This window comes from Tenebrio molitor, chromosome 5 (assembly GCF_963966145.1).
Source record: "Tenebrio molitor chromosome 5, icTenMoli1.1, whole genome shotgun sequence".
Taxonomy (NCBI): domain Eukaryota; kingdom Metazoa; phylum Arthropoda; class Insecta; order Coleoptera; family Tenebrionidae; genus Tenebrio; species Tenebrio molitor.
Window position 1 is genome coordinate 17597102 of NC_091050.1, and position 22156 is coordinate 17619257.

Here is a 22156-nt window from a genome sequence, read left to right on the forward strand (position 1 = left end):
TGAAATTAAAAGTAGCGTCACAATAGTATATTGTTATACGAGTTGCAGAAGGTAGTCTATTGTCGAACGAGAGGGTTTAGAACACGACGAACGCAGTGAGGAGTGTTCTAAAGGAACGAGTTCGACAACATGTCTTCTGCAACGAGTGTAACATACTATTTTTTCTACTTCGGCTTCATTAATTTAATTCTTTTAAATATAAAATTATTATCTAGTTACTTTTATTTTAATGGAATTGAGTTGGTATTGACGAAGCAATGTCATTTCATTGAGAATTCAACGCACGTGTCAAAGAACCAATGAACGTTAAGAATTGGACTGAATAACAGCCAATTACGAGCGAGCTTTTTTGATTATTATGTAGGTACAAAATAAATAGGCGATTATTCTGCATCTAACTCTTCAATTGTCACCAAATCAACTAATTCGCTTTTTACAGTTTAAATTTGTCATTATGCAAGCAAAAAATGGGGGTCTACTTCAGTGGCAGAAATTTCCATTGTTGATATAATTAATAATTAATAAATACCGTTTCGTAAATGTCTGTGGTTCTGGTTTGTTAAATTCTCATGTAAAATATAACTCTTGACATTGACATGTGCCGAATATATTTCTCCTGAACTTTAACTCGTTGCTATGATATTTGGAAATATAACGAGTGCGAAGCGAAGCATAGCACGAGCAAAGTCAGTGTTAAATGTGATGTCATTTGAACCTGAATCCATGTTTTGGTTCAAAATGAACTATTAAGGGGATAAAGTATTATTGTAATAACATTTGGGAGACAATTTGAAATTTAATTTTCAATGAAATGACATTGCTTCATCAATACTTATTATAAATGATTGTAGTCCAAGTGGGCGTAAAAAGTGAATGTAAAATGTATGGTTGCCGCTCCATATAAAAAACATCAAAATTATGTGAATAAGTGAGTAGTGACTGAGTACACATCGTTCACACACAGGAGTGTGCAAAACAACTCAATATTTTTGGATTCAATCGTTAATTAAAAAAAAAAATAAACAAAATTCTCATCTCCGCACTTTTCACCTAAAAAATGACCGTGACAGCGACAAAAATTGACAGTTCAAATGAAAGCGGCATGGCATGGCATGGCCTGCTTTGACTACAACCATTTATAACAACTCTGTATATTATTTGGAACTAGTAGCCACAAAAATTTCCCCTAAAAAGTAAATCCTTGCTTTTTCTTTTACCGCATGTATATGTGAGAAGAAATCAGTTTTAGTTGGACGAAAAGGTGTATAATCAACATTCAAGTAAAGGAGGCTAATCAATGCAAAAAAACTAAAATTTAAAGTAGTTAAAAAAATGTAAACATATGAAAGCAACCTTGAATTTATTTTCCATCAATGGCTTACACGTGCTGTCTAAAATAACTATGCAACATAAAGTTGGTAATTATTTTTACGCACAACTGCATTAAAATTGTCTTTTTACCATGGCCGAAAGTTTGTCATTACATTAAACTGGCTGTAAATTGTAGGCCCGCTGTAAAGAAAACCCATAAAACACATAGCAACTAACATTTTACTGACCCCACTACCTTAACTGTGGTAGCATTTTTGTTTTTTTGGCATTAAAACCCTAAATTTATTCTATGTGTTTGTTAATGCAGTCGTGCGTAAAACGTTGTACGCACCTGAGGCCGGAAATAGAATACGCCCTTAGACAAATAAATTTTGGCCGCGTGCGTAATCTTACACTTCCGGCCCCCTATACGCAAATAACTATTAATTCTATAAGTTTTCCAAATAAGACGTACAAAATACAGAAATCCATTTTTAGTGCAGTAAAAGGACCAATGAAACACTTAAATAGCCTCCATCGCTCAATAAAATTCACGAATAATGTCGACAGCGTCTAATTCTTGAACCAACTGAAACTCAGAAACAGCCAAACAGCAACGGAAATAAATTTTCAATGATATGCCATCACCACCACGTCCCCACCATCAACACGCACATCACTCTAGACACATCCTATACATAAAAAACTTTAACCCCGAACACGATCTTCCAATGTTTAATGGAACCTAAACATCTGTACTTCTTTTAAGATAACTAAGCATTTGAACGATGACGAATAGGTAGATTTTTAATAAAATGTAGACAGCAAAACACTAAGAGTACCGTATGACTCGACCACTGTATAAGATGTTATCGCGAAAAAATTATTTTATTATAACTTATGAGTCTTATGAGGTTAAATTCACTAGATCTGCATAAATCTAAGAGATTGCCACCGATTCTGCGATTATCTATACATCTAAAAAAATCATAAAACATTTTCTTATTGAAAGCGTAAAATTGCTCTCTTTTACACTTTAGCATAATAAAATATGTGCACCAAATACAGGGTTATTTATTAATTATTATAAATGAGTGTAGTCCAAAAAGGCGTAAAAACTGAATGTAAAATTTATGGTTGCCGCTCCATATAAAAAACATCAAAATGATGTGAATAAATGAGCCCACACCGTTCACACACAGGAGTTAAATTGGGTACTTCGTTTTCGAAGTAACTAAGATCACTCATTTTATTGCTTCTCTTTCAACACGACTGCCGTTAATAATAAACTAGGCAAAAATGAGTAGGGAATTCCACAATTTTTCTTGGAAAGCAAAATAATCCTCCCACATATTCTTAAACACAAGATAAATTTAAAATGTTACAAGTACTTGAAACATTACATTTAATGTGTATATTAATATATTTGTAACACGTTTCATTACAAATTTTAAAGGGTATTTATGAAAAATTCAAAAAAGGAAAAATTCCCTATTCATTTTTGCCTAGTTTATTTTCACAAAAAACTGCAATGACGGTAACTGTTTGCAGATTGTTACAGAAACGCAATACAAAAATTGACATTATGACAACATGATATGAAGGCACATTGCGATTCTATGAATGCTCATACTTTGTAATAAATATTCAATCGTGCCAAAAACATCATAAGCATCACGAACGTTAGGGACAATGTACCGATCTCAGACAATTATTGTCTGCGATCGGTACGTGGTCCTTACCGTTCTGAATACTTAATATACAATTTTCTCATGAGCGATTACAAAATGCGATTTGCCGTTTTTTGATTTTATGAATGAAATGTATGTTTTTCATAAATTCACAATTCATTATAAAAAGTTAGAAAGAAGGTACAAAACATTTCTGAGCAGACTAATTTAGATTTATTACTATTCTATTAGACATTTTAAATATGGTGGAAGTACAACAGACTTATTACAACTTATTTGTAAAGTGGTAATAACAATAATAAAAATAATAATAATGTACATATTTGTCAATACATTAACTAAACATGTACTGTACTTAAACTTTATTACAACAGAAATCAGTGACAAACATCCGGAAGCTTGTGCAGTTTTCTTATCGGCATAGGAAACTCTTCTTACACAATTCTCTGTAGTTTTATATTATTATAAGAATATCAGATTACGAAAAGATGTACAATAGAAGAAAACACAATGAATTAACTACTTAATAATACGACAACGACTAAATAAGAAATAATAGTTTTCCTGGATAATTCTGGAAGACGGTAACGACAAATTTCCTAGTTAGAATGGAAAGAAAAAATACCACAGCTGGGAGATATTATAAAACTATTTTCAGATTGGGTTTTGTGAAGACGAATAAGTACGAGATTTCGACGTCTGTCGTTATTGTAAAATTTAAATAGCTTTTTTAAACATTTTGTAAAATAGTCCATTCTCATTCTCTAACAAACGAGATGGACTGTCAAACTCAACAATACCGCCCTTGTCCAAAACAATGACCTTGTTATATTCCAAAACGTAATCTAACTTATGCGTTATCATAATGACTGTACAACACGCAAGTTTTTCTTGTACTATTTTATGTATCATTTTCTCAGTTTTTTGGTCCACACTTGCCATCACTTCATCCATAATCAGAATTTTACTTTTGCGGATAATCGCTCTTGCCAAACAGAGAAGTTGCTTTTGACCCAAGCTTAAGTTCGAATCCAGAGTACTAATCTTGTTGTCCAAACTAGAAAATAGTATGTCCAAATTAACCATCTTAAGTGCATTCCAAATTTCAGCATCTCCATATTTCCCAGAAAAGTCAATGTTTTCTCGAACTGTTCCCGTGAACAAAGCTGGATCCTGAGAAATTATAGAAACATTCGATCTGAGAGTCTCTAATGGAAGAGTTGTGATGTCGACTCTGTCTATAAATATTTTTCCTTCAAACTTGTGGAGACGCAGAATCGTGGAAATCATCGACGATTTCCCAGCAGCTGTTCTGCCGACGATGGCGATTGTCTCTTGAGGCTCCACTGTAAAATTTAAATTATGCAAGACATAATTGTCGGAGTCGTAAGAAAGGTAAACATTGCTAAATTTTATTTCACCACTCTGGAACCAACCATCAACCAAAATACCATTTCTGTGTTCTTGAGTCTGTTCAGTGTACTCTAGGACTCGTCCAACTGCCGTCAATTCAGTTTCCATTTTGATCCCTCTGCGCATTGCTGAGGATATAGATTTCTTGAAACTAGCAGCTTGAGAAAGGACAAGACCAACATGTGCAGCGGATATATCTACAAGACAAGCGTATTTTTCAACTAATTCTTATTAAATTAACGATTTCTGTACCGGAGTCAACAATCAAGAATTGTAGAAGTATTGCCAAAACAAAGAATATAAAGAAAACTGTTACAAAGAAATGAAGAGATCTGAACCAACATAAGTAGAGATAAGAAGCAGAAGTGTAAAGATCTTGGTTGCTGTCGAATTCGTCGATTAGAACATTTTCTACTTTTGCGCATCGTATTGTTGGCAGTCCATCAGCGGTGGCATTTACATGACCAATGAATGAACTCCGAGCTGAAATTTGTTGATAATTACAACAAAAGTCTGGCATCTGTGATATGTACTCACTCGAAAGTTCTAATTGTTTCAGAATTTTTCCAACTCTTAGGAAGAATATTATTGTTACGATAGGAAATGTACTGAAGACTAAACAAATTGTAAGGAATGTTAGATTTACCGATCCCATTAAAACCATTATTCCAATTATTTCTGCAACATTCTAATTCCGAATTATTAAAACCAATATAATGTAAATTCTCACTCCCAAAACCAAGTACATTGAATAAGGTACTCTTTCGTCAACATATAATAGATCTTCTGAAAATCTGTTCAAAATGTTACCAATATAGTGAGTACTAAAGAATCCCATGGAAGCATTCGCTATCCTTTCGAATAGTAGTCCGTGGAGACTTATTGACGCCTTCCTTGCAAGCAGATAAAATATGACAGATCTTAAGAAAGACAGTATTGCTACTGTTACTGAAATAATTGGAAATAAATAAATCATCTGGTGACGATTTTGCATTGAATTTTTGTAACTGTCACTATCTGTATCATTGTAAATTGTGTAATTAAAAATTCGATGCTCAGTATTAATCCTGAAATAGGTTTCTAGAATCTTGTTGATTTTAGAATGATTAAACTTACCAATTATTTTCTAATTTTCGTAAACCACTTTTCGAGATTACAACCACACCAAATACAATGAAAATAAAAACAAACATAATGAATCCACCACCATGTGCTATAAGTTTCTTATAATTTGTCAAGTTTATTGTTTCCGGCATTACCTTTTCTTCATATATATTTCTTTCAATAATTCTATTTGCTGAAAACAAATGTGTAGTTTCATTTTCATCTGCTTCAACGACACCATCCTCTTCTTTACATTTGTCTTCAGTCCAAGCAAGCCCTAGATTACGAAGATCTTGTTGAATCAAGGTTGCGGATATATTCGCACTGAATTTTGCTGTTCGATCATTTAAAATTTCGACGATATCTGCTCGACCAATATGTTTTGGGTTCTGGGTGACCAGAACCACCAACTTGTCTTTCAGAAATTGTTTTATACATTTTTCAAAAATATAATCAGCAACAAGTACATCCAAATTAGCCAAGCAATCGTCTAATAAATAAATTTCAACATTTCGATAAACAGCACGCGCTAAGTTTATTCTACTTTGCTGGCCTTTGCTTAAGTTCGCTCCTCTGTCAGCTACGATAAAACCATCACCTCCAGGGAGAGATTGTACATCGTGCAGAAGAGCACACACTTGGAGTACCTGGAGATATCGCTCTTCATTATACTTTGCTCCAAATAAAACATTTTGCTTAACCGTGGATGCAAAAAGCCAAGGTTGTTGAGAGGCATAAGAGATTCTACCGCTGACGTTCAACACTCCCGCAACTGAGTGATACTCCTCTAGTATGACTTTCAAAAGCAGAGTTTTTCCACTTGCAGTAGAACCAGTTATGATAGTCAGCCCATTATCAACTTCACAGTTGACATTTTCTAATATTTTATGGTCTTTGGAGAACACATCTAAGTTTGATAAAGTGATTTTGGCTGGAAGTTTCTCGTCATTCTTGTGTTTAGATGGCGGTTGTGTATCCATATTTCTAAGAAATTTCCCAATTCTTTTAAGGACAGCTATTAACTTTATCATTTCATGCATGCCTCTGGGAATAGATTTACTAACAGCGATTGCTAAAGTTTGCCTATTGGAGATCAAAAAGAAGATGGTCTCAACTTTGATTTGATTTTCTAACCATATCCAGAAGGTTATAAAAAGGTAGGTCGATGCGTTCAGAAAGGTTTCCGAAATGGTATATTTGGCAAAAAGCAGTAAGTATATCTTGTATATAAGGGAAACTTCTTCTCTAAAATTGTGAGAAAATGAATATTGACTGTGACTCAATTCTAACACTCTGGGTTGAATTAAATGGAAAAGTAATTATCTACTAGAACTAGAACACTAGTGCTGACCAAACAAATGGTGTTACTTAATCCGAATGATAATATTCAGTCTACTTACGTTCTAGTAATAGAAACTTTTTTCCGATAACTGTCGCCCCAAATATAGCACTTTATAGTTGTAATGGCATCTAACAATTCCTTAGTTGCCTGATACCTGAGGTCTGTTTTCTTTAAAGTTTTGATTTTCATTGAAGCCAATATATTAGCCAAAGCCACTATAAAAGAAATTTAAAAAAAAATTATTTATTCGTAGAGGGATATGGAGGGAGCACTGCCTATGCGGGCAATGTAAAGAAAGCGGCACGTCGCGAGACCTGTGCGGAGACCTTTTATGACGCCTTTTAAAATGACCGCCAGTACTTCGTGAAATTTCGTGACGAGGGTCGTTGGGCATCAGATGCTTCATAGGCGTCGGTGTTCCGTCATTTTACTGGGATTTGGTTTTTTACACGTGGACCGGTTGCTGAATTGTCTTTGTATTTTTTCAGTTGTATAACTTTGATCTGTTTTTATTTTGAACTAACTATTTACCGTCGTCTTCCTACAATTCCTACAAAAATTGTCCCCAGAAAAAAAGTTAAAGGGACGCCACTGAAAAGATGAAATATCTTGCGTTAACTTCGGTTTCTCTCGGCTCATCTGGAGACCTTTTATTAGGTCTACAGAAAAGCGCGGTCGTAACCACTTTTTTGAAGAGTGCTCCCTCCATGTCCCTCTACGCATTTATTCCATTATTCACCTTGCATTAAGATGATGATGCAAAATAAACCCAATAAAATGGCAAATGAAGGGCCGATTTCCATATAAATTACATAGCAGGTAATTAAAAATCGAAGGGAATTGCAGCAAGCGGTAGTTGAGTATAAAACAGAAATATCAAATTCGTTGACATCTCTAGTGATCATAGTCATTATTTTGCCGACTGGTATATTGTCATGTTGAGATAACTTCATCTTGAGCACTTTTCTGTAAATCAAAGACGTTAAACCTGTTCGTATTTTTACACCAAGTGCTTCAAGCCTGAGGACAAAGTTATCTCTGTACAAGAGTTCTGTAAACTCGACAACCACAAAAGCACCTCCGAGAAAGCATGCTTCAGTGTTGTTAAAATTGTTGTGTTTGTTGGCAAAATTGGATATAAAATTCCTTACAATCTTTGGTCGTACAATTCTGCAAACAATGAACATCATTAATTTGTAACAATACTTTTTGGAATTACAACGTTATTGTTATTGGAATGATTTGAGTAAATACGAGAAGCAGATATTGTTTTCCAAAACAACTCCATAAAATTTTAAACAATGATGGATCATTTTGAAGACTCTGCTTATTCCAAAATGTTTCTAGTTTATCTCCCAACATATGCGACTTGAAAGATGGTAGCACTTCGTAAATATCAGCTTCATTTTTTACCCCTCTTCTGAAGATATTTTTCATGTGGCTAGATTGTAAGAAACTTTTTGTATTTGCTACTTTAAAAATTAATTTCACTTACATGAAAAGAAATTTTAAAAAGAAATTCGTTGTTTCTTCCGGGTTAACCGGTCTTTGTTTTGCTTTAACATGATCCATTTTTTAACATTAACTAACAAAGCTTGCTCGAAAACACTGAACTTAAATATTCTTGACTTCCTTTTTATCGCTTAACAAGCATTAAACCATGATAAGATTATTTGAATTATTAATGATATTCTCATTAGCTGCATACATTTAAAATTATCTTTTTCTACTTTGGTATCATAAGTAAGTCTTTATGAAATTAGAAGTAACATCACAAAAGAACTTGTTACGGTTCGAAAATCCCGTTTCGTTCGTTTCCTCGTTTTTGCGGATTTGGCCGGAACAAAGCTGCGCGAAAACACTGAACTTAAATATTCTTGACTTCCTTTTTATTGCTTACACAAGCATTAAACCATTAATGATATTGTCGTTAGCTGCATAAATTTAAAATTATGTTTTTCTACTTTGGTATCATAAGTGAGTCTTTGTGAAATTAAAAGTAGCGTCACAATAGTATATTGTTATACGAGTTGCAGAAGGTAGTCTATTGTCGAACGAGAGGGTTTAGAACACGACGAACGCAGTGAGGAGTGTTCTAAAGGAACGAGTTCGACAACAAGTCTTCTGCAACGAGTGTAACATACTATTTTTTCTACTTCGGCTTCATTAATTTAATTTTTTTTTAATATAAAATTATTATCTAGTTACTTTTATTTTAATGGAATTGAGTTGGTATTGACGAAGCAATGTCATTTCATTGAGAATTCAACGCACGTGTCAAAGAACCAATGAACGTTAAGAATTGGACTGAATAACAGCCAATTACGAGCGAGCTTTTTTGATTATTATGTAGGTAAAAAATAAATAGGCGATTATTCTGCATCAACTCTTCAATTGTCACCAAATCAACAAATTCGCTTTTTACAGTTTAAATTTGTCATTATGCAAGCAAATAGATGGGGGTCTACTTCAGTGGCAGAAATTGCCATTGTTGATATAATTAATAATTAATAAATACCGTTTCGTAAATGTCTGTGGTTCTGGTTTGTTAAATTCTCATGTAAAATACAACTCTTGACATTGACATGTGCCGAATATATTTCTCCTGAACTTTAACTCGTTGCTATGATATTTGAAAATATAACGAGTGCGAAGCGAAGCATAGCAAATTCAGTCGAAATATAATCGGCAATGTCCACGTCACTCGTTATATTACTACTGTGTTTTCTATTTTAAAAATAAATTTCGCTTACATGAAAAGGAATTTTAAAAAGAAATTCGTTGTTTCTTCTTGGTTAACCGGTCTTTGTCTTGTTTTAACATGATCCATTGTCCATTATTATTCACTAACAACGCAGTATGACAACACTCAAATATTATTTAACTTAAATATCCTTGACTTCCTTTTTGTTGCCTGGGAAGCTTTAAACCATGATAACATTCTTTTAATTATTAATGATATTGTCATTAGCTGCATACATTTAAAATTATCTTTTTTTCGTTTGCTTGTCGTTAATATTTACATAAATTTGGGCAAATAATTTTTGACAATAATTTTAAACTCCCACATGAAGAGAATAACACTACCCGACATTTTTGAAATTTTTTTTTATAACTGCAGTGAAAACACCTAATCTGGGGTAATTAGGGTCTGTTGATTCTATAAACGTCAACAGATTTATTCTAGCACGTCTAGATTCCGAGTTAGGAATAACCCATATGCATTAATGTTATTTTTATTAAAACAGTAAAAAAACTTAAAAACCAATGATAATTCAATTGCACATTGTTAAAAGACTAAGGACGATTAAGTACCAGTACAATCCAATACAAAACAAATTTATTTTTTTCTTTTATGCGGGCTATCATCTTCCCTTTGAAGAACCCAACAAAAATCACCCATCATAGCGGGATACCATATCCACTGGTACATATGCCAAACACAACTTAAGCCTACTTAATTTTGCACCTTCTAGTGTACTCTAAATGCTTGTAAAAGAAATGAATTTACAATGAATATATTATTACACACGAGTACATAAAAAATGTTCATAGGTGTCTAGTTCGCAAACGTAACGTGATGGAATATGGAAATCGGGTGTCATATAGTTCTAATAAATGAAAGGTATAAGAAATTCTCATAGTTGGGTCAGTTAGAAAAGTCATGTCGGGTAGTGTAATTATTCTTGTAGGTTTTACTGAACACTCAGATATTGATAATATTTATATAAAAAAGATTCTTTAATGTTTATTGTTTAAACCATTAAATTGCACTTACTAAATCATGTTTTTTGTTCGACACTGTCAGAATTTGAGAAATTTTTCCTGTGTGAACGGATTTTGATAAATGTCACAACTTGTCAGAACGAAACGTCAAGCTAATTTTAAAGATTTTTAGCGACTTGGAGCCTTTAATGGGCTCGTCAAACAAAAAAAACGTCGTGGGCCTTTAAAACACTCGTTTCACTCACGTTTTAAACTGGCCCACTCATGCCAAAAAAAACCCAATTTACACACGAACTCGTTAAATAAACTACTATTTTCAACAACCCGTAGTCAGATAACTAATGTATTGAACAAAAGTACACGATTGTTAAACCGTTTTTATCTAGTTGTTTTAAACATAATACCAAACCATTTTACTAGGACGCATTAATACACTGCCCGCCAAAATTATCGCATAAAGTAAAAATGAACCGTAGTTTTTTGTATTTTACTTCTTCTGCGATTTCCTTATGTGTGAATCTCTTGTTTTATCGTATTTCTTTTATTTAGTAGCAAAAATCGCCATGCTTCTAAAGTTGTTTATCATGAAAAGTCTGTATTAGTGTTATTGGTCAATTTCGTAAAGCATTTTGATTGTGGATTTGAGAGACGGTAAGTCAGAAGTTTTGGTTCCTTCAGTCATAAATTTCGAAAATGAATCCCTACGCACGTTTAAGTTGAAATACAACAGCCGAACGATGTGCACAAATTGTTGTACTAGTCGAAGACGGTATTAATCAACAACATATTGCAAACAGTCTTGATCTGCACCAGTCAACGGTATCTAAAGTTTTGCGTTGTTTCCACGAGATAGGAGAATACTCTTGAGATCTGGACAAGGACGCAGACGAACAACAACAGCTCAATGGGATCGTTTTCTGCTTTTACAGGACTCTGACTGCTCCAGATTTGCAAGTTATGACTTTAGGAAGATATCAGTTCCAAATTAGTGCAAATACTGTTAGAAGAAGACTTGTTGAACACGATTTAAGGCCCAGGATACCAGCAAGGGGTCCACAGTTGACAGCGGCTCGCCGAAGAGTACGATTGCTGTTTGCCCAAAATCACGTTGATTGGGAATTGGATCAATGGAGGTTAGTAATGTTCTCTGACGCGTCCAGGTTTTGCCTGGATCACAGTGACAGATGTGTGCGGGCGAATCGATGCTCAGGAGAGCGATAAGCTCAATGTAACATTATCCCGAAAGTCAATTTTGGAAGAGGTTCCGTTATGGTTTGAGCATGTGTCACTTTCGACGCTCCCACAGAGTTGGTGGTGCTGGAAAGAGGAAACCGAAATGCGGCGATGTACATTACCAATATTCTGGAACCTCATATTGTCCCATTCCGACCATTTATTGGGATGACTTTAATTTTATGCATGATAATGGTCGATCGCACGTTGCGGGAATAGTGCAGCATTATTTCCGTGAGGTCGAAATTGGGCAAATGCAATGGCCAGCAAGGAGTTCAGACGTAAATCTCATCGAGTAATTGTGGGATCCTACAGATAAAAGAGTTAGAAGGTTACCAAATCCACCAACAAATCTTCATCAGCTGTCTTTGGATCTAACTCAAGTTTGAGAAGAAATTAAGCAAAGAGTTATACAAAACCTCATTTTAAGCATCAGATAATGTTGTGTAGCTGAAATAAAGGCACGGGGTGCCAACACGCACTATTAAATGTTAAATTTCTTAGTTTTCTCCGAATTTGAATTGTTTTATTTTTTTGTGTTCTTCATTTCTTTGTTGTGTTCTGTTTATTGTAGTGTTTACTTTTATAAATCTACTTCTTTAATACTTTACAGTTCGAAATGTTGTAACTGGAAATAAATTTTGGCTCAAAAACACGAGTTTTGAAATTATGCGATAATTTTGGCGGGCAGTGTAGTTATTTAATAAACTAGTTTGTTAATGAAGGCGATTAATAACACAGGCCTGCAAAACAAAACTTTTTAATCGATGTTTTGATTTTGATAACTGATTTTGTATAACATTGGAGCCCTGATTACAAAAATACAATTCATTTTTTTGTATCACGTCAGGTTTTTTCACAATTAACAAAAAAAAAATTAAGCAATTTATTTAGGAAAATAAGATGTTTATAATAATTCTTGGTTAATAATCTAACTAATTTTTTTATTCCTTATGAGAATGACATCTTTAACGCTTTGTGAGGAAACTTCTTTTAATTGATTGCCTGCTGTATATTTTTTTTGGGTACATCGCGCTGTAACATCCAGCAAAAGTCTACCATCATTGATACGCTCCATCTTCCTTGATATCACCTCTCCATTTGTTTTATATCTTGGTCAAGACGTTCCCCTTGTTCCTCGCTGACAGCACCAAGATTTTTAGGAAAAAGATTTAAGTGCGAAAAGAGGAAATTCACTTTCAAACTCATATTACATCCCAAGATGTGAAAATTTTTAAACATGATTCTTACAATATTTTCGTAGTCTTCATCTTTGTGATTTCCAAGCAATTTTTCTATGACGTTCTTAAATGCCGTCCAGGCATTCCTTTCAACAACATTCATAGAATTTTGAAAATCATTACCTTTGTACAAAGATCTTATTTGAGGTCCTAACCTCTTTTCATTTGGCATTGGAGAGATCTGGTAACTTTGTACATTAATACTTGAAACATTGTCCATTTTTATCAAGAGGCTTTACAAATTGCTTCATCAAACAAAGTTTGATATGCATTGGTGGTACCTAATACTACTTTTTTAGGATACAACTAAATTATTTTTTATTATTGCTTCCCGGTACAAGTCTAGTTCTTAAAGGCTACTTCCTTTGAGTCCAATGCTTGTCTCGTACCCGGCAGTCCCACTCGCAAATAAAACAAGTAAATTTCGAATATCCATATTGTTGTCCGATATTACAATATCGAAATTTTGAAATAATTCATTCATTCTAGGTGAACATTTCAATTTTAAGAAAAAACGATTTGTGAAAAAACTAGACGTGATAGCGCAAAACCAAAATCATTTTCGTAATCAGGGGGTCGAAATTGTTCAAAAACTGTCAATTTTATGCAAACATCGAAATCAGTGCAGGCTTGTGTAATCGAAACTGTTTAAAGCACGAACGAGTGTAGCGAGTGAGTGCCTTTAATAGTTGAGATTGTTAATCGCCCATTAACAAACGAGTTGATTACAAAATTTTTTCGTTGACCGCAAACTTTTTTTTTTGTGACAAAATTTCAAATTATGTAAAGACAAATCAAAACCAATTTCATCTTTTTCGATAAAGATGAGACCTTATAAAATACCTTCGTGCTTTTTTTGTCCTCAGGGTAGGCCATTTTTAAATTTTTCAACACTTTCATTCACATCCAATTTCACGTAAAAATCATGATTGCTAAGAAAACCTAGTTACCTTTGAAAAATATGACATGCGAATTATAACCAAAAAGGTCGGCTTTTGAAAAAATGAAATCGTAATTGTGCAGTTATGGAGCTACAAAATATAGAAAACCCTACTGCACTACCTGCTACAGTGTTGGTAAGTGCAAACAATGTATGTTCAAGGTTGTTTATACTTCAAAATTTCATCAAAACGTCAAAATCACAAAAATCGTTGATTAATGAAAAATAGTGTATTAATGAGGTCCATTAATACACTATATTTTAGACAAAATAATATTCATTAATATTGAAATTAACAAGCGGTCAAGGGAAAAAGTAATAATCGCGTCGTTTATATACTGAAACGTTTCGAATTCCCTGATTTTTCCTCGATGAAACTTTCCTCCCTCATTTGGTGTATTGTTGGTTGCCGCATTCCCTCGGATGAAATTTTTGCGGAAAAATACGAAACAAAAATAATGAGAAAAGAAATATTTATGGATCCTACGTTGTGTTTTATTTTTCATTTTGTTTAATTAGGTTCTAACGAGAGGCCGTACTATCGCGGCCAAAATACTTTGGTCGTCACTTTTTGACACTTCAAATGTAAATTAAGTATTAATGTCAATATACATGACAATTTCAAATTATTCTTGTCAAAAATATGGCACCTTCAGTTTTTGATAAATATAGAATCGTCTTACTTGCTTCTGAAGGTTGTCTAAACCGCGACCACGTTGATCTTTTGCTTTTGAACCCTGCCTCTGCCGCTGGGATTTCCCCCATCCGAATGACACTGATAGATTAAAATAATTTTGACAGTAGTAAAAAATAAGGTTAAACATCCTAAAGTTTGCTTTACAATTGAATGTCATTTATGTCACATTGACGACCAAAGTATTTTGTAGTAGTACCTTCGGAAGGTTTTTCAAAAATAGAATTAAAACGATTGAGCACACTTCACTTAAATTTTATTTAACAAATAATCGTTTATGGGGGTGTTTGCTCCCAACAAATGATAGTAATAAGTAAATGAATTTAATAACAGAAGTTGGTGGAGATTTGACCCAATGAGATTTGACTCGCGGTCCACGAATTGACATCTGACTCATGAATAAACGACTAAGCTGGGCAAATACAGAAGTTTCTGGTGCGGACAGCATTATACGAGTTTGCGATGCGACCTATGTGATCCGATTTAGATTTGAATTATTTCCCCAATTAAATCAAACCCGACGAGATGCCCTGGAATCTCATAGATCACACTGGTCTACTCCAGTGGTCGAAAATAACAGAGAAAAAGGTTCTAAAGGGGCCAAAGGGTACGTCTCTTCACGTGTCAGCTGGCCTAGTTTGGTCGCTGGCCCCCTTGGGGGTGACGCGGCTAATTTTGTGCTCTTACGCCGGACCACAGCTAATTGAGTGGGACGGAAACTGGAGGTAGCTTCTCGAACTCGAGACTGCAAAACATAAATAATAAATGAAAATAGTTTATAATGATTGTATACTAGTTCGCCTTGACAAGAGCACGTTTCCCCAATCGGTAAATGCAAGAAGATCACATACTTCGCGATAAAGAAATTAATACTAGATTCTAAAGAGTCACATGGTCATCAAATATTCAAAGAAAATAACATAATCTTTACTTTAGAACGATAAAGAACTAAACGCGGTTTGACTAATTAAATCGCGACTACAAATAATGTACAAGAATTAGAGAAATAACTTACCTTGTAAATGTGAAGCACGTGATCACAAAATGGCTGCTGGAGGTACCGAACGTACCTCCGGCTACTTTGGAGATCAAACCCCGAGTGAATCAAAAAAGCCTTGTTTCCTGTTCCGCATTCTGTTTTATCATTTCTGGCGCACCCCACGTTCGCAAACCCTACATAACCAAAGTGACCAATCAGTTCGGTTCTACTTTGCGCCGATCGCGACACCTTTTCGATATCTCTAGAACTTTTGAAATTACAGTTTTTGTTTTTCCACCATTAGTTTAAATGTTTAAATTTAGACTTTTGTTAGGACCAGACCGAATGTACTATTCCGGACACGGAATCTTGGCCATAACTGACATTTAACTGACAAATATGTGTGAACTGGCCTTTATTGAATATAACCCAACTTTTGAATCGATAATGCCATTTCCTTGCTTTTTTGATGTCAGAATAAAAACTTCATAGTGATTTTTAATAATTGTCATTTATTAATGACGCTAATTGACGATTGGTTTACATCATTTTTTTAACAAATGTCAAAAAAATGTTGGCCAAGATTCCGTGTCCGGAATAGTACATAATTTGTTGTTAAATTAGAACCCTGAAAAATAACACTAAATTACTGACTCTATACAATAATAAACCTCAACATCAAGAAACAAACACAATTTAAAAATGGAATAAACAGAATTAAAATGGAACAAACAGAATTAACATGAAACAAACAGAATTAAAATGAAACAAATTAACATTATTTTGAAACCTAAATTGGGCTTGAAACGCTGTTACGTAAGTGTCATGTCATGCAACTAAATCCCGTTAATCTGCTACTTTTAAAAATTGTTCTACATTTGTTTGATTGCCCAAAATTGTTCTAATTAATAATTAATTTTCATTCTGTCTCTCTCTCTTACTCACACCTCTGATTTCTACGACTACCTGGCTTTACCGTTACCCTGTTGTCTCTGTTTTCTACCGATTCCCTTTCTACTTTGCTTTGTTACTTTTCTAACTAAAAGTGCAAACGATTCTAGTTGTTTTCTACGATAAAGCGCTCTGTTTCTAATTTGCAATTCTCGCCCTTTAATTTCAAATATGCCACAAATTTGAGAATGCTAAAAAAAGTAAATTAATTGATTGGGTGGTTCTCTCAATTTGAAACCTGCTAATATCAAATTCATTAATTCAATTATCCCCTGATTTTAACTGGACTCCCCAAATTGTCGAACGAGTAAATTTTGCAATGTTTCGTTTCCCATGAAAACTGTTATCTTTGTATTGTGTTCGGACCGGGCGCGTACCTGTATTTTCAAAGGAAGGTTGCCAGATTTCACTTGAAGAATGTGGTACCACTCTTGCCGACAAGCATCAATAAAATTTACAACTGACCAGCATTTCCGTCACAAATGAACGGTATTTAAAACATTTCGTTGAAATTATTTTAAAAATTAAAATTCTAAATTTATCGAACCTATTCGGACCGTTACAATACCTGCTAGTTAGTAAGTGCAACACTATCAGTCCAGTAGATAAAAAATAAGGTTATCCGGAGTGCACTTCTAACATTGTGCTTTTTGCGGTTGGCTGTGAGCATCAGCCTGAGTGACAAATCGAGAGTAAACGCAATTAGCAAGCGTTTAGAGAATCTGGTGAAAGATGGAAAACAGTTTTATTTTTATGGAACATATCAGTTATGTCCATATGCCCATCTTAAGATAATACGAATACACATACACACATAGAGTGTTTAGATACTAGATCTCTTTATGTCAGCCTTTGCAAATCTTTGTCTTCTGGAGATATTATTGAAAAACTAATTTTTTTAATGATTTATTATTCAGTATAGCATATTTTATCATGTTCTGTTAAGTTTTGACGGCAGTTTTAAAACACCCTGTATAACAACAGATCATCGTGGAATGAGAGCAAGCAAAGGAATAGATACAGATTCAAGCAACGGTGCAAACTTATGCTCAAAAGGATCTCATTTTATATTTAATAGCAAAGGAAATGTTTGTACATAATTTGTTCAAACCGGGTCAGTAATATACAGGGACTTTCACAACTCGCGCCCCAAAGAAAACTGACACGTGCCGACGACAATAGGTTGCCAAAAATTACAAGAAAATAAATTACTGCTGCTTGACATACCTAGCGATGTTATGACTATCATAACCACCGCAGATGTCGGTTTGAAATCCGAGCTCATAGAGCGAGAATTTTAAGACATCTAAGGTTGTTATGATTCATAACATCCGTGGTTTGTTCAATAGTTTACCGGTTTCGGAATAAGCCGAAGAGAATTTAAAACAATTACATCCAAAAACTCGTTTTAAAATAGATTGAGTTGATCGCGTTTGCATATGATCAGGTATCATAGTTACATTTGTGTGTTTATACAAACAGACATTTCGCAAAATGAGTGTGAATGATAGTCTTTTACCGGAAAACATCTTAAATGAAGCAGAACAAGCTTTAAATAGCTTAATACCGGAAAAGTCAAAAGGCAGGTACTTATCTGAAATCATAGAGACATTCAAACAACGGCAGGATCTAAATAAGGTTACAACCGTAAATGAAACTGATGTTGTGCTCATAGTGTTAGTTCCGTAGCGTATTTATATTTTTGTTTATAGAGTCGAAGAAATATAGCCCCTCTACCCGTCATCATTAGGGACGTACTACCCGATGCCAGATGCTTCGAAATGCAGTTCATTTTTACTATGGCAGAGTTCCATCTATTTAAGTAATTATTGTTGTTTTTATTTCCGTTTGTTTGAATTAATAATGAATAAAGTTAGATATTGTGTTCATTTGTTGATTTTTATTGACATGTCACTATGGCAATATTACCCTACAGCATAACTGTACTAGTACAGTTATGACTCACCTACCATCCAACTTTTGTGAATGTAAACCAAGGCTTATTATGCTGAAACCGGTAAATAGGTTTTTAAATCCGCTAACGTTCAACACTCCCGCAACTGAGTGATACTCCTCTAGTATGACTTTCAAAAGCAAAGTTTTTCCACTTGCAGTAAAACCAGTAATGACAGTTAGTCCATTACCAAGTTCACAGTTGACATTTTTTAATATTTTATGGTCTCTGGAGAACACATCTAAGTTTGATAGAGTGATTTTGGCTGGAAGTTTCTCGTCATTCTTGTGTTTAGATAGCGGTTGTGTATCCATATTTCTAAGAAATTTTCCAATTCTTTTAAGGACAGCTATTAACTTTATCATTTCATGCATGCCTCTGGGAATAGATTCACTAACAGCGATTGCTAAAGTTTGCCTACTGGAGATCAAAAAGAAGATGGTCTCAACTTTGATTTGATTTTCTAACCATATCCAGAAGGTTATAAAAAGGTAGGTCGATGCGTTCAGAAAGGTTTCCGAAATGGTATATTTGGCAAAAAGTAGTAAGTATATCTTGTATATAAGGGAAACTTCTTCTCTAAAATTGTGAGAAAATAAATATTGACTGTGATTCAATTCTAACAATCTGGGTTGAATTAAACGGAAAAGTAATTATCCACTAGAAATAGAGCACTAGTGCTGACCAAACAAATGGTGTTACTTAATCCGAATGATAATATTCATTCTACTTACGTTCTAATAATAGAAACCTTTTTCCGATAACTGTCGCCCCAAATATAGCACTTTATTGTTGTAATGGCATCTAACATTTCCTTAGTTGCCTGATACCTGAGGTCTGTTTTCTTTAAAGTTTTGATTTTCATTGAGGCCAATATTTTAGCCAAAGCCACTATAAAAGAAATTTAAAAAAATATATCATTTATTCCGTTATTTACCTTGCATTAAGATGATTATGCAAAATAAACCCAATAAAATGGCAAATGAAGGACCGATTTCCACATAAATTACATAGCAGGTAATTAAAAATCGAAGGGAATTGCAGCAAGCGGTAGTTGAGTATAAAACAGAAATATCAAATTCGTTGACATCTCTAGTGATCATAGTCATTATTTTGCCGACTGGTATATTGTCATGTTGAGATAACTTCATCTTCAGCACTTTTCTGTAAATCAAAGACGTTAAACTTGTTCGTATTTTTACACCAAGCGTTTCAAGCCTGAGGATAAAATTATCTCTGTACAAGAGTTCTGTAAACTCGACAACCACAAAAGCACCTCCGAGAAAGCATGCTTCAGTCTTGTTAAAATTGTTGTGTTTGTTGGCAAAATTGGATATAAAATTCCGTACAATTTTTGGTCGCACAATTCTGCAAACAATGAACATCATGAATTTGTAACAATATTTCTGGAATTACAACGATATTGTTATTGGAATGACTTGAGTAAATACGAGAAGCAGATATTGTTTTCCAAAACAACTCCATAAAATTTTAAACACTGATGGATCATTTTGAAGACTCTGCTTATTCCAAAATGTTTCTAGTTTATCTCCCAACATATGCGACTTGAAAGATGGTAGCACTTCGTAAATATCAGCTTCATTTTTTACCCCTCTTCTGAAGATATTTTTCATGTGGCTAGGTTTTAAGAAACTTTTTGTGTTTGCTATTTTAAAAATAAATTTCGCTTACATGAAAAGGAATTTTAAAAAGAAATTCGTTGTTTCTTCTGGGTTAACCGGTCTTTGTCTTGTTTTAACATGATCCATTGTCCATTATTATTCACTAACAACGCAGTATGACAACACTCAAATATTATTTAACTTAAATATCCTTGACTTCCTTTTTGTTGCCTGGCAAGCTTTAAACCATGATAACATTCTTTTAATTATTAATGATATTGTCATTAGCTGCATACATTTAAAATTATCTTTTTTCATTTGCTTATCGTTACTATTTACATAAATTTGGGCAAATAATTTTTGACATGAAGAGAATAATTATTCTTATAGGTTTTACTGAAAACTCAAATATTGATAATATTTATCTAAAAAAGATTCTTTAATGTTTATTGTTTAAACCATTAAATTGCACTTACTAAATTATGTTTTTGTTCGACACTGTCAGAATTTGAGAAATTTCTCCTGTGTGAACGGATTTTGATAAATGTCACAACTTGTCAGAACGAAACTTTAAGCTACTTTTAAAGATTTTTAGCGATTTGGAACCTTTAATGGGCTCGTCGAACAAAAAAACGTTGTATTCAACTCGTTCTTGTGTAAATTGGGCCTTTTTTGGCACTCGTGGGCCTTTAAAACACTCATTTCACTCGCGTTTTAAACTGGCCCATTCATGTCAAAAAAACCCAATTTACACACGAACACGTTAAATAAACTACTATTTTCAACAATCCGTAAAGTCAGATAACTAATGTATTGAACAAAAGTACACGATTGATGAACCGTTTTTATCTAGTTGTTTTAAACAATCATACTCGTAATACCAAGCCATTTTACTTGGATGCATTAAAAGTAATAATCGCATGGTTTATATACCTGCTAGTTAGTAAGTGCAACACTATCAGTCCAGTAGATAAAAAATAAGGTTACCCGAAGTACACTTCTAGTACATTGTGCTTTTTGCGGTTGGCTGTAATCACAGTGAGCATCAGGCTGAGTGACAAATCGAGAGTAAACGCCATTAACAAGCGTTAAGGAATCTGGTGTAAGATGGAAAACAGTTTTATTTCTATGGAATATATGTTAGGTTCATATGCCCATCTTAAGATAATATGAATACACATAGTGTTTAGATACTAGATCTCTTTGTGTCAGCCTTTGCAAATCTTTATCTTCATAAGATATTATTGAGAAATTAATTTTTTTAATGATTTATTATTTAGTATAGCATATTTTATCATGTTCTGAAAAGTTTTGACGGCAGTTTTAAAGCACCCTGTATAACAACAGATCATCGTGGAATGAGAGCAAAGGAATAGATGCAGATTCAAGCAACGGTGGAAACTTATGCCCAACCGGGATCTCAATTTATATTTAATAGGAAAGGAAATGTTTGTACTATAGGTGGACATAAAAAACTGGGACAAACATCAAATTTGTATAAAGTCAAAAAGCAAACATATACATCGTGTAAATTTGGCTTTTTACAAATAAGGTTATAAAAATTATGACATAATAATGACATTTGTCAAAAACATCAAGTTAAAGTTCAGTTCTTTAATGATAATTTTTATTTTGAGTGACAATTCAAAAGTCTGGTACACAATGAGTAAATTTTGGATGTCCCAGCTTTCAATGTCCACCGATAGTACATAATTTGTTCAAACCGGGTCAATAATATACAGGGCCTTTCACAACTCGCGCCCCAGAAAAAACTGACACATGCCGACGACAATAGGTTGCCATAAATTACAAGAAAATAAATTACTGCTGCTTGATTAACAGAGTTAATAGGTTTTTAAATCCACAAATCCCGGAAGGTTCGGCACCAGGTCTGACAGATTAGAGTTGTCACTGTCAACAAATTTAGGTTAGCAAAGTGTCCCGAAATATTACAG

The 22156-nt window shown here is 33.9% G+C and overlaps 1 protein-coding gene and 1 long non-coding RNA gene across 5 annotated transcripts; both read right to left on the reverse strand.

Moving 5' to 3' along the window:
• Positions 1–2749: 2749 nt before the first annotated feature.
• LOC138131570 (probable multidrug resistance-associated protein lethal(2)03659) lies at positions 2750–9781 on the reverse strand. Of its 4 annotated transcripts, XM_069048642.1 has the most exons (9): positions 8357–8504; positions 8084–8302; positions 7601–8031; positions 6920–7076; positions 5532–6764; positions 5146–5482; positions 4953–5103; positions 4668–4898; positions 2750–4612 (listed from the first exon to the last, which is right to left on the reverse strand). In XM_069048642.1, the coding sequence occupies exons 1-9, from the start codon at positions 8431–8433 to the stop codon at positions 3720–3722; spliced, it is 3729 nt and encodes a 1242-aa protein (XP_068904743.1). In that variant the 5' UTR covers positions 8434–8504; the 3' UTR covers positions 2750–3719. The 4 variants fall into 4 exon arrangements, with proteins under 4 accessions (XP_068904743.1, XP_068904744.1, XP_068904746.1 ...); XM_069048643.1 differs by lacking the exons at positions 8084–8302; positions 8357–8504 and adding an exon at positions 9615–9781; XM_069048645.1 differs by lacking the exons at positions 7601–8031; positions 8084–8302; positions 8357–8504 and adding an exon at positions 9615–9781.
• A 5165-nt stretch (positions 9782–14946) lies between these two features.
• LOC138131777 (uncharacterized) lies at positions 14947–21029 on the reverse strand. The gene is made up of 6 exons (XR_011159897.1): positions 20272–21029; positions 19999–20217; positions 19517–19947; positions 19314–19470; positions 15711–19158; positions 14947–15440 (listed from the first exon to the last, which is right to left on the reverse strand). It is a non-coding gene; the product is annotated as an uncharacterized lncRNA (long non-coding RNA).
• Positions 21030–22156: the final 1127 nt, after the last annotated feature.

What these genes read in the sequence shown, in the direction of transcription:
- LOC138131570 (XM_069048642.1), bottom strand. Translation starts at nt 8,433, where the DNA reads ATGGATCATGTTAAAGCAAAACAAAGACCGGTTAACCCGGAAGAAACA. An exon ending in CAATGTACTTGGTTTTGGGA is followed by an intron (nt 5,104 to 5,145) that starts GTGAGAATTTAC and finishes ATTCGGAATTAG; the next exon opens with AATGTTGCAGAAATAATTGG. An exon ending in GAAACAATTAGAACTTTCGA is followed by an intron (nt 4,899 to 4,952) that starts GTGAGTACATAT and finishes AACAAATTTCAG; the next exon opens with CTCGGAGTTCATTCATTGGT.